The 12,383-nt window shown below is 39.9% G+C and overlaps 2 protein-coding genes across 4 annotated transcripts in view; both read left to right on the top strand.

Annotated features, from left to right (window-relative positions):
- Positions 1-4,141, top strand: part of LOC109467111 (F-actin-capping protein subunit alpha-1-like) — a 17,411-nt gene extending 13,270 nt beyond the window's left edge. For both annotated transcript variants that reach the window (XM_019765030.1, XM_019765031.1), the window contains exons 5-10: positions 381-470; positions 1,424-1,503; positions 1,931-2,009; positions 2,230-2,301; positions 2,573-2,635; positions 2,941-4,141. In XM_019765030.1, coding sequence (XP_019620589.1) covers positions 381-470; positions 1,424-1,503; positions 1,931-2,009; positions 2,230-2,301; positions 2,573-2,635; positions 2,941-3,087 — 531 coding nt within the window. In that variant the 3' untranslated portion in view covers positions 3,088-4,141. The remainder of the gene's footprint in view (positions 1-380; positions 471-1,423; positions 1,504-1,930; positions 2,010-2,229; positions 2,302-2,572; positions 2,636-2,940) is intronic.
- Positions 4,142-6,615: 2,474 nt separating this feature from the next.
- LOC109467110 (TBC1 domain family member 25-like) overlaps positions 6,616-12,383 on the top strand; it is a 19,318-nt gene continuing 13,550 nt past the window's right edge. The window contains exons 1-2 of one of the 2 annotated variants that reach the window (XM_019765027.1): positions 6,616-6,636; positions 6,927-7,100. In XM_019765027.1, coding sequence (XP_019620586.1) covers positions 7,047-7,100 — 54 coding nt within the window. In that variant the 5' untranslated portion in view covers positions 6,616-6,636; positions 6,927-7,046. The remainder of the gene's footprint in view (positions 6,637-6,926; positions 7,101-12,383) is intronic. The other variant, XM_019765028.1, reaches the window with a different exon arrangement.

Below are 12,383 nucleotides of genomic sequence, written 5' to 3'. Positions count from 1 at the left end.
GAGTAGATTCTGAAGATTAATAATAGGATTAATATATCATGCATTGTGAATAGTTAGCTGTCCTATGTGGCAAAACATTTGGCAAACATCTGACAAATTGGGCCTTCTCCCTGCTGCATAACCCCTTAATCAATAGATGATAGCAAGCCAGACAGCTACCCAGTGTGCTGATGGTTAAAAGTAGATCTTGTATAGCCCACACTCTTGAAAAGGTTGACTCCTACAGAGATTAGAGTCTAACAGGTTTCTCCACGGATCCTCACAGTAGAGTCTAGCCAATACTTCTCCTTGGATCCTTATATAGAGTAGAGTCTAACTGAGATTTCTCTACAGTCCTCAATGTAGAGTCTAACAGAAGTTTCTCCACGGATCCCCTGTAGGTTGACCGTGAGCTGGAGCCGTGGAGGGCAGCCCTGGAGAGGGAGATGAGGATCTATGTGGAGAACCACTACAGGCATGGAGTCACCACAGTCAGTAGCTTTCAACTTCATCTGTATAGTTTCAAAGATTAAACCTATTATTAACTGTACAAGACACATGAGACTACACTGCCCTGGGGACCATTACATGAGCATCAGAACTAATCACTTTATTAGATGAAGTTTTTTTTTAAGATGTTTTTTGTTTTTCACATATTTCTGTCTATAGCTAACTGCCAACCCTTCTACATGTAAAACCTGTACATGTCCCCCTGAGAGATTCTTTAGTGACAGTGGTGCCCATGAATAATTTCATTCACTGTATGAGAAGGGTCTTCATTTGGCAGGCAGTAGTTTTTGACATCTTGCGGGGACCATGTCACCTTCTCTAGGTCAACAGTGACTGGGTCTGATTCCTGGTTGTTGAATAAAGAATCTTATTATACTGACATTGCTATTTTATAAAGTATTGACTTTTACTTAATGACTGACATCCTCAGGCATGGTCCTGAGAAATTACTTGCAACAAAAATCAATGAAGCTATGAAATGTCTTCAAAATACTCACCAGGATGTCCTTAAGGTCACTAAAAGATAGATCAGTCTATTGATTGTTACTGAATCATATGGTCTGTTGGGACTGAGCAAAACTAGATCTAGAGTGATTTGAGTTCTCATGGAAGATACTGTAGAATGATCAGTATCTGTTATACTAGCATCCTACAGAAGTCATCTGTTTATAGTGATGGATGAATTAAATTATATTACATATTGATGATAGCTGTGTCTGCTTGTCCAGAAAGGGTAAGTTGACAGCACATAGGTGGTGGGAAATTGGCAGAACGATAGATCAATATTATTGGTCAAACAGGGTGCACATGAAGGAATTCAGGAAGCTAAGAATTTCCGGAATTCTGAAATCTTCAGTTTTTGTTTGTTTGCTTGTGCCTGCATGTTCATAAACAAAGCATCTGCAGTAACATAAGTAAATGTGTTGTTGCCCAGGTGTACGGCAAAACTACGAACCAAGGGAGGACCCTGATCGCATGTATAGAGGACCACCAGTTTACACCCAAGAACTTCTGGTAAGCTGGAACATCCTGCTGCACATGTAGTATACAAACATGATAGTTAGCATTCCTGCACATATGTATGATTTAATTAAGTCTAAAGAAACCAGTTAGTCTAAATTGTGCAATAGACTGATACCAAAGCCCAGCACAGCTCCGTCAAAACCTAGAAATGCAAAATAAAGACACAAACATGTAGATGATGCAACTGATGTCTCATTGGTTGAACTGCTCATTGCCATTATCTCAGTGTTCTGGACCTCACAATTTCCTTGATTTTTACCACTATTGACAGTATTTGTAACAGGCAACTGGGCCAGTACATGACTACTCTGGACTGGTGACACAGATTTATACAACTTTATATGTAAGTACACTCTGTAACAAGGGAATTTGTATTGTTTGTGTACAACCAGGACATGTTCTGTTTGTCATTTTACAGGAATGGGCGCTGGCGCTCTGAATGGACATGTGTCCTGACAGGAGCCACCGCGCAGATCGCTGGAGTTTTGAAAGTCCAGGTGAGATCTTCACCATAAAAATTTCCCTTCTTGCCAATTTTTTCCAAGAGAAGACTAAAATAGCTACATTTGTACACATTGACTTTTACATGGTCACGTACTTCTGGCCTTTAAGTTGTTATTTCTTATAGACCAAATTCTGTATGCAAAACTGGTATTCAGTACTTTTAGCAATAGTGTCTTGCCGTTCCTTCATACTTTTCCTTATTACATTGTACAGGTGCATTACTACGAGGACGGCAATGTACAACTGGTCAGCTCCAAGGAAGTCAAGGAGTCCATCCCTATCAAAGTATGCCTTATCTTCTGTCTAACCTTGAGAGAAAATATGTCAACATTTTGCAACAGCCATCAGTGTGTTAGGAGTAAAAAAGTCTTGTTCAATTTTTACGATTTGTTTATTGATGACTTTGGAGGCAGTAAATAGAGGCAGCAGGAGGGAAAAAAACTAAGAATACTCTAATTTTTTAAAGTTCATGTCTTGTTATATGTAGGAATCATGTAGACTATGTAGTGCTGATTTTTCTTTTACTGAATAATGTGCTTGTTGATCCCCGATACAGAACGAGGTCCAGACTGCAAAGGAGTTTGCAAAGTTAATCGAGGATGCAGAAAATGACTATCAGGTAGGAGGGATACTCTGTGGGGTGCTTAATTATTATTAGGTGGAGTATTTTTATGTTATATATAGTTATCGTGTAAAAACTAAAACTGTGTGTACCTCTTGAAAATTATAGACTATAGTCTACATTACAGAAAGCCATGAAAAGACATTTAGTTTTTTTTATAAAGATCTTACCTGCTTTGTGTGCATTTTAAGCGTGTAAAATGTGTATGGCTATTATTGGATTTTTATGCATCTTTCTTCTTAAGTCTGCTGTCTTGGGTTATTTCTTGAAGCTAAAGAAGACGTGTTTTTCTCACTTTCCAGACTGCCATCTCAGAAAACTACCAGACAATGTCAGACACGACGTTCAAGGCCCTGCGCCGACAGCTACCTGTTACGCGTACCAAGATCGACTGGAACAAGATTCTTAGCTACAAGATAGGGGGAGAGCTGAAAATTGGGAATGAATGACTTGAATGAACAACCCTCCCCCAGAACCCCTACCTAGCATTTAGCCAACGAAAGCACTACAACCTTTTTTAATAAAGAAAAAGACCAGCAGTACTATTGGAGATTTTTCCCCAAAAAAAATTTCGGAAAAGGATGACCTTAGAGGTTAATGTATGGAATGAAATTTGTAGTCATTTCTACTGTAATTTCATATGTACTGTATATGGGAATCACAGCCCCATCCACCCCCCTCCCACCCCTTCCTCTATAATGCATGTAGTTAACACAAGTAATGATGATGATGATGATATCCATAGTGCAGTTGTTGTTGAACATTGCCAAAGGACTATAGATCATGATCAACCTTGGGTGGGCTAAAAATAACAAAAGATGTTGTAGGTAAACAAACTATAAATCGTTGTAGTGTATGAACCTCTGTGTACAGGACACCAGACTAATACCATCTCTTTTGATTGTTCTTTGGCTTGGTAGAATGAGGGTTAATATTTGTATCCTGTTTTTTTCCTTTGGAGGCAACACGTGTATGAGAAGCTTTGATCTGTTATTTTGGTGTTGGGATCTCTTAACACAAGTTAGTGTTTACCTTACAGTTCAACTTCAGTAGTTAGCTGTGGATTCTAGCAAAAAGTTTGCCTCAAACATACAAAATGCAGGACAAAGCTCTGTATACATGTATTGCTTTGGCTTGTACCTGGCATATCCTTTTTCTCCTAATTTGTCTCAAGAGAAAGATATGGCAAGAAATCCCAAATTGCTGAGAAGTGTGCAGCAATTAGTTGATTTCCAAAACATCAGGAGCCTTGAACATCTATCTACAAAAAAATCTGTACTGATGACTAATGTTGAGAGATGATTTTTGGTTGATTAACACAACAAACTACAGATCTGTTGTATGGTAGGAAGATTTGGCATGACCAGCTGATTTGACTGACTGCTTGTCCCAGGCCACTCGGCTTGTTTAATGTGTGTTTTAGTGCAAATTACAAGCTGTGGCACTAATCCCAGTTTTATAAAGGTAAATGATAGACAATAAATGCTGGTTGTAGCTAAAAAAACATTGTGTTGTGTCATTGTTTTAGGATAATAGACCAATCCTGCGTACCTGCCCACCACCTACATGGACTATGCAGCCATATCTACAGTATGTGATGATAATGATAGATCTGGATGATAAGGATCCCACTCTGATTTATGAATCCTGGACTGTCTACCACACCATTGAAAAGGGGCAATAAGAGATGGCAGACTTCACCCCCTTATGACATACAAAACAAGCATGCCAAAATCATGAATGATGAAATCTGTGTCTTGTGGCCATGACCACTAGTCTAAGAAGGCCACTTTTCCTTGGTCCCTAGGGTGGTCATCTTAGACATGTTTGACTGTACCTCTCCCTTGGGGTGAAGTAATTAATGACCAGGTAAATAAAACTGCAGCAGTAATTTACAGGTACAGGTGCTTTCATGGTCATGTTCTGGCCTGATGTCTAAACAGCACAATTTTCTTGCCTAATTTTATGACCTCTGATACATTCTCACTAGAACTTCAAAACTGTGCAATCTAGCATCACCTAGCAATTCAGGTAGGAACTGCATGCAAGTCATGCCTTTCACTTGTGGAATTTTCACAATTTGCTTACTAGCAATTCTGCAGATCACCTTACCATCTAACCCAGCTGTATTTACTTGTAAAAAAACTTCATGCATAGAAGCAGAGTAGAAACTGAGGGTGGAAACCCGTCCATCTGGTAAGGAGCCATAGCATGGTCACCATTTTCTAAGGGGCTGGCTTTGTAGTCTTTCGGGACCAGTTTGTTGGCACAGGTCTTTCCTCTGGCAGCCAATCCACCCCACCCCCACCCCCCACCACCCCCAGTGTGCATTAAAGGCAGGTGGGCAGTACTTTGGGCACTGTAGAGATACCAATGCCCCAAGTTGGTCTGGCATCTAGGATCTAGGCTATAAGGAGTAAGGACCTTGGTAGCAGGTTTATTCTATCTTGACAATGGATGGTAAGCCCACAGATATAGGACTAATTTTTGTATAGATAGTTCACGGTTAAAGATAATTAGAGAGAAATTAAAGACCAGCAGTGAGATGTGGGATCTCTCAACGACGAGCTGAACTTGTCCACATTTTGTTTTATTAGACGTTTGACCCAGTTTTCTGCTTTTCTAATGATTGATTTACTAGAAGTTGCTGTCTCCGTGGATTTATTCAATGACTACAGTCCTCTGTAAAATGTTACAGGTGGATTCAGAAAGTTGCTCCCAACTTTTCATTTTATGAGAAAGTGGTGACATTCAATTCGATTAACTACTGTGACTAGAAATCAATACAAATGAGCAATAACAAGAAGCCATAGGCGACAATTCTCCGTGAAGTATTATATATTGCAACAAAAAGAAGTAGCCATTGGCGACAATTCTCTGTGAAGTGTGATAAATCGAACAAAGAAAAATTGTTTAAACGCGCGTCGGCTCAGTCATCTTAAGACGCAACAACCAATCAGAGATGCGAGATGCCTACACGTGACGCGGGAAGGGCGCGCGATGCCCGAAATATTTTTGCGTCAATATTCAGCGCCGTGATTCAAGAGATTAATACCCGGAAACAATTTTTTTCTTGTTTTGAACGCATTAACATGCATTTACGCTAATCTAGTATGATTCAGGGTTACTTTTTTTTTAACCTGCCATGGCCAGATTATCTAAAGATGTGTGTATTGTGTGTACAATCTATAGAAAGAGAAATGTACATCAGGTCCGATCATCCGATTTTCACGTTTCGGTTTTTTGGACTCGGTTCATGAACGTATTTTGGTTTGGCTCCTGGAATGTGCAAAAAAATGACTCCCGGGACTGTCTACAGGGAACACTCGCACATTCGCGGTGTATCAGGACAGCGCGACTGGTCGTCATTAGCGCAGTAACAGTTGCATAAACGGACGAAACCATTTCAAAGAAATGGGGATGTTTCGAAAATAAGCATTTACTCCAATATCAAAACAGCTACGGTAAAAATAAAAAGACGTGCATCATCCCGGACATAATGCAACACCACATGCGAAATTACACAGAAATGCGACGTACGGAAGAATGCGTTTTGGCTGCGAACATCTTCCAAAAAACTTGGCATCTCTTAACCATGGGCAAAAACATCTGGAACCACTTATAAAAACCACCCCGTATCTGCATGAACTTTTTTGAACCCCACTGCTATTCCAAACAACGCGTTTTTCTGGACCATTCCAATTCGCCTCGTAATTGTAGGGGTGCGTCTGCGATATTACATTGACCGCGAAAGCAGCAACGGCAAAAATACACATTCGTGCATCAACACGGGCATGCCCGCAGACGGCGTATAAAATTGCGTGCCGATTACACAAAGAGAACCCAGTGTTTTGACTGCGAACATGAAAAATCAGCCGATTACAACACTCCGTCCGGAGGTCCTGACCTCCTTCACGGAGTAATAATGATCAACGCTTTTTACAACAGCAGTGACTGTAACGTAAGCCCAAAAGTAGTGGTGATGCAATGTTTACCAGGTAAGTGTTCCAGATGGATTATCTAAGGAATGGCCTTGGCCTAAGGAATTTACCTACCTCTTCACCTGGGCTGGGGCATGTCTATCAGACCAGAACCAGGGGAGCACACTTTGAAAAATAGAGGTTATCTTGCTAATATATCACTGTAATAGAAAATTTATAAAATTACACCTGCTTTAAAGGTTACATTAAAGTATTACAATGCCACTATTGTACAACATGACGTCTGGGAGCTCTTTTTCCGCGCAGTACAAACTGTTGGCAAACCAGAACCCCCTCTTATTTGCCAGCCTTGGGATAACCCGGTGGTGACGCAGCTCTGACGTCACGGATTGGTACCTTCCATCTTTGCTAGTGTGTGCTGTCTGGTGTCGGTCTGGGTCGGTTTTCCGCCCAAAACTGACCCAAACATGGAAGGCATCGTGTTCCCCGAAGAGAGGGAGGTTATCCGGATCAAAGTGAAGGTGGGTGTGCCCGTTTGTTTGTGGTATATCGAGTTACACGGCCGTTTTGGGGGGCGATTGCGCGATATGGGTAGGGGGGCTGGGTTCTTCCCCGTGCTTGCTTTGGTGGCCGCACTTCCAATTTCCCTACATACTCGTCAAATGCGATCGATATTTCGCCAGCGTTGACGTGGAATATGTCTCCATTGACTTTATTAAAGTCTTGCTGACGCACTTTTCTCCCGTCGACGTGATTGCGCAGAAGGTTTTTCGGGCAGATGTTGCAGAATTTTAGACCCAAATCCTGCTGACAACATCGATTAGTGCCGTGTTGACAGGTACAGTACCGTGATGGGCCTGTGCGATCCCGGATCTTACTGCATAAACAAACAACACACTTTCTCCGTGTTTACTGGGTTTTCTGGCAATGATACTGTAACACTAACAACAGCCTCTTACACTGATGAGTGTCTAGGGTCCGATATTATGAAAGGGGCTTCTGAATTATGGTACTTCATATGCACATATGCCGGAAATATGGAAAGCCGAAAAGGTATGGGAGGGGGGCGTTTCTGGTAGCATTACAAACTGAGCAAAATTATTTGGACAAGAGCTTCAAAAATCTGTAAAAGCTTGTATCTATTACCTCTTTGTTCATAACTTCACATTTTTCAGTGCTATTAACAAAAAGACAAATGCATTCCGACACTGTATGCCTAAGTAATTAATTACATTGACAATGAGAAACTGTTGTCAAATGGAAACATAACAACAAGATTATCTGGCAAGAGAAGTTATATTTTTTTCAAGTCAATGAGTTCATTTGAATTTGAATGAGCATTGGGCAGCATTAGTGTGACTGTTTTGTTATTATTTTTGAAGACATTGCTAGGACATTATTAGAAGCTAACAGCATATTTCCAGTTGACTGGTGTTAACTGACATTTGCCTCAAGCTCTATGTGCCTTTGTCTATATATAGACCAGTGTTGTAGCCAGCGTCCATCATTCCATCATTTGACAAAACTTTGCTGATCAAGATAGACAAAAATTTGCCCAATCCTTCATTGTTAGAGGACAAAAATCATCGCGTATTACTGTTGTGTAAAGAGATGAAGAATGATATATCAATGCTATTCAAGTAAGCTAAGGTCTACCAGCAAAATTTGCCCCTCAAAAAATTAATGCTGGAAATAGCATTTTACAGGGTCAAGATTTCAACATTCCTGGGGTAACATGCGGCCATACCCCCCTTAGGATCAATTGTCACATTCAGCACTTGATACTATTACGTCAAACAAAATCAATATGAATAATGATGGAAAAAAATTCAGATTGGCTAGAATACGTTAGACATTTTGGAAAATAAAAATAATATACATGTAATCAATAACTATTTAAATTAATCAATTAAGATTTGGAGTGTATTGAATTCTTGGACTTGGAGGCAAGAACCAACAATTCACAACAATGTTTTTAGTTGTCCCAGGGTGAGGTCACTTGTTGTTTTGAGATCATTCATTTGACTGAACCAATCCTACGTGACTTGATAGCTAATGTGACTAGACTGCAGAACAAAAGGGAAAGGATCATAAGCAGGGCTCAAAATATTTCTTCTGCATACCTGCACTGGTGCAGGGGCCATTGAATATCACCAGCACCAGAAAAATTTTGCTTGTACCGCATAGAATTTGAGAAGTATACTAAAACTGTTTAGAAACCATTGTCATTATTTCTTCCATACTTCATAGGTGGTAACTGTCAGTGCAGCAAGTAAAAATCTGTGTTTTGGTACCTGCATATAAAAACCCATGGACCAGTGCAGATTAGGTTCAGGTAGACGTCAGAAATACTAGTACAGTACCTACACAGCTCCACTTTTACCTGCACTAACAGTAACCTGCATATACAGGTGGTATTTCCAGCCCTGATCAGGATACCAGCTATTTCCTGTGGTCGTTCAGGTTGTCTTTCAAATGGCCTTGGATGCTACCTCATGACCCAGCAAGTTCTGACAAAGGCTGCCCAGATTCAGAGCATGACCTGTTATTTGTTGATGTTTACATATCTTTATAAATAGAGGAGACAGGTATGTAGATTATTTGGAATCAAACAAAGACAAACACCTGTTACCTTAGTGTAACGTTGTTTGTGTTGTCATAACGCACCTGTTATTGTTATGCATAGTTGCTTCATGCCACCTTTCCACTAGAGGCTGTAACCAATCAGCAACCAAACATTTGACATATTGCTCAACAAAAATTTTGATACATAAAAACAATTTTTTTGTGTGTTTTGTTGTCTTTTACATCATGCATCTTGCATCCTATATAATTATAAAATCACGGGTAACACCAATCCAATTTTGATTGGCCAATGGACATTCAACAATCGCTGTCTAGTGAAGTATCAAGAATGTGCATGCGTCTTTCTTCTAGACAAAATACGAATTCTGTCATTATATTCATAAAGCAGTGTATAAATGTTGGTGAAAATGTGATGATTGAGATATGCAGATATTTCATGGACAAGCAGCATGTGGAAAAATAGACTCTTCAAGACATGTTGACCAATCACGTGGTAGTAGCCATGTTTTGTCCATGCTGATTGTAAGAGTATCGTGCGAATGAAATGATTCCCATACCATCAGTCACTATGAGAGGTGCCTGTTTGCCTTTCCAAGAAAGCACTAGTTTACTGATAATGGCAGATAGAGGGTCACTCAAAGGTATTTCATACCAATGTATAGATACACCCACTCACCAACACCCCATCACACATCATGTACTGCTTCATGTGTCATGGCATACAGCTGTAAAACTAAAAACTGAAAATTGTTTGGTCCCAGCTCAATGTGACATGCTTTCCCAGGATGACTTACTATCAGCTTTTTTAAAAGAGTTTACATGACCAAGTTGAGTCCTGGAACTAGCACAGTAAAATGTCTAAAATGTAGGCCACATATTTTTGATGTCACTGTTTGAAAAGACAGGATGGCGTTTGCCTAGGAGGCATAATTTAGTATAGGTCAGGAAAGGCACTCACCCCAGTTCCTGTCTACTGTGAAACTCTGAAACCAAATTGGATGTGGAGATGATCTTTCATTTCTTTCAGTAGCCAAATCAAAGATTTCACACCTAATGGGATGCTAGACATGTATAAAGCCTGGTTCAGACAAGATGAGGAACTGTTTGTATTAGTATAGGTCAGGAGCCTTTCCGGTTGGTTTTACCTTTGACATATCATCCATCTAGCTCTGCATGTGCAGTTGGAACCATGAACCCACTTATTGCAAATCTACAGTTACCCGGGGTTTGTGTGATATAAAAGGGTACTCCATCAATGATGACAGCAATGGTATTGCTGGTGCCTTATATCTGATTTGATAAGACTAAGGCATGGAAGTGCAAGAAGTTATCAGAACATTACATTTTTCATTACATTTATTCCCATTACATTTCTAAGAACCACATCTATCTGCAATTGCAAGAATATAAAACAACTAGAATTCCGAGATCTCATACCTCCATGAAATATGATCTTGATATGTAAATGTAAATTTCTTCTTTAATTGTTCAAATGACCTCTGCATTAACACGATATATGCATCGTGATGTATGTTAACTTTTGATTAACTTACAGATGTCCCAAGTATGACATTCTCATCATTCACCATTATGAAATCATAGAATGTTCACCTTAATTATGCAAATTAGGTCATCATTTGCATGATTAGTATCTGTTGAAGTTCCGCCTGCCATAGGTTACATAGTATAATGTAAAACACTGTATTATAGAATGTCCTCATTAATTATGCAAATAAAGTCCTCATTTGCATAATTTGCATTTAATTATGTACATCTTTCTCTCAGCTACCTACACACCAAAAATAATGAGAATATGTTGTTCCTGTCTGGACTTATTGGCTTTTAAACATTTCGCCAGAAAGTGCCCTGCAGTTCCAGAACAAGCCGCTAGGGGGCCCAAACTCATATGACTTCTTCCCAAGCACGAGAGCTACCTTCCATCAAAATTTCATGACCCTAGCATGTCCAGATCGCGAGATACTTAGTAATGTAAAACACTGTAATTATAGAATTTCCTCATTAATTATGCAAATAAAGTCCTCATTTGCATAATTTGCATTTAATTATGTACATCTCTCTCTCAGCTACCTACACACCAAAAATAATGAGAATATATTGTTCCTGTCTGGACTTATTGGCTTTTAAACATTTCGCCAGAAAGTGCCCTGCAGTTCCAGAACAAGCCGCTAGGGGGCCCAAACTCATATGACTTCTTCCCAAGCACGAGAGCTACCTTCCATCAAAATTTCATGACCCTAGCATGTCCAGATCGCGAGATAATGTAAAACACTGTAATTATAGAATTTCAGTACCAAGGGAAGCCACTAGGGGGACCAAAATCTCATCATTTCCAGTTTTTGTCACACCCTACCAACACACCAAGTATGAAACCAATCCATCCAGGCGTTCTTGAGTTATCTTGTTGACCAACAGACAGACGGACGGACGGACGGACGGACGGACAGATAAACGCAACTGAAAATATAACCTCCATGACACATTTCATGGAGGTAATAACAGTAATCTCCAAGCAGATCTTTTGGTGGCTGCAAAAACGGTATCAAATTGGCCAGGCAGAATCTATTTGCCAGGCAGTTACTAGTAGTACCATTTGCTACCTACCGGAAGGTTGGCTGGCATAAGATACCAGTACAAACAAGTAAAATCTGAGATTTTATACCTCCGGGCTTTTTATTGTATATTTCTATATGTTGTTTGTTATGTATAGTTGATGGTGTTGAATTTTATGTGTTTAGCGTTCCTGGTTGTGTTAACACAGGTCAACTATTTTCATCTGCAGCCCATAACATGTACCCATGAACTTATGAAATTCTATTTAATCTGCCGCAATGAACTCGTAATGAAACTCAGAATGACAACCGGAACCGTTAAAATCAGACGTTAAAAATAACGGCTGAAGTAGCAAGCCATCCTTATTGTCACTTCCTCCATTTTCCGCCAATTCTTCGTATAAATCGGGGAAGTAAAGGTCTGAATCCTCAGTAAAAATGCACGCCGAGAACGTCTGAGACCGTATACCGCGGTATTTGTAAGTTAGTAGTCGTAATATACGCCGAAAACATCCAAAACAAAGATTGCGCAAGAGTACGTTGACCCCTGACCCATTGACCGTGCGTTGATGAAGGTTAGACATCCAGGTAAACGATACTCGTAAGAAAATTCAAACTCTACTACTTGATCAGTTACGGATTTTTTCA

Source organism: Branchiostoma belcheri, unplaced genomic scaffold, assembly GCF_001625305.1.
Source record: "Branchiostoma belcheri isolate BF01 breed outbred unplaced genomic scaffold, Haploidv18h27 scaffold175, whole genome shotgun sequence".
NCBI classification, from domain to species: Eukaryota; Metazoa; Chordata; class Leptocardii; order Amphioxiformes; family Branchiostomatidae; genus Branchiostoma; species Branchiostoma belcheri.
The sequence above is the reverse complement of the archived record's forward strand: the minus strand, read 5'-3'. Positions and strand labels throughout refer to the sequence as shown.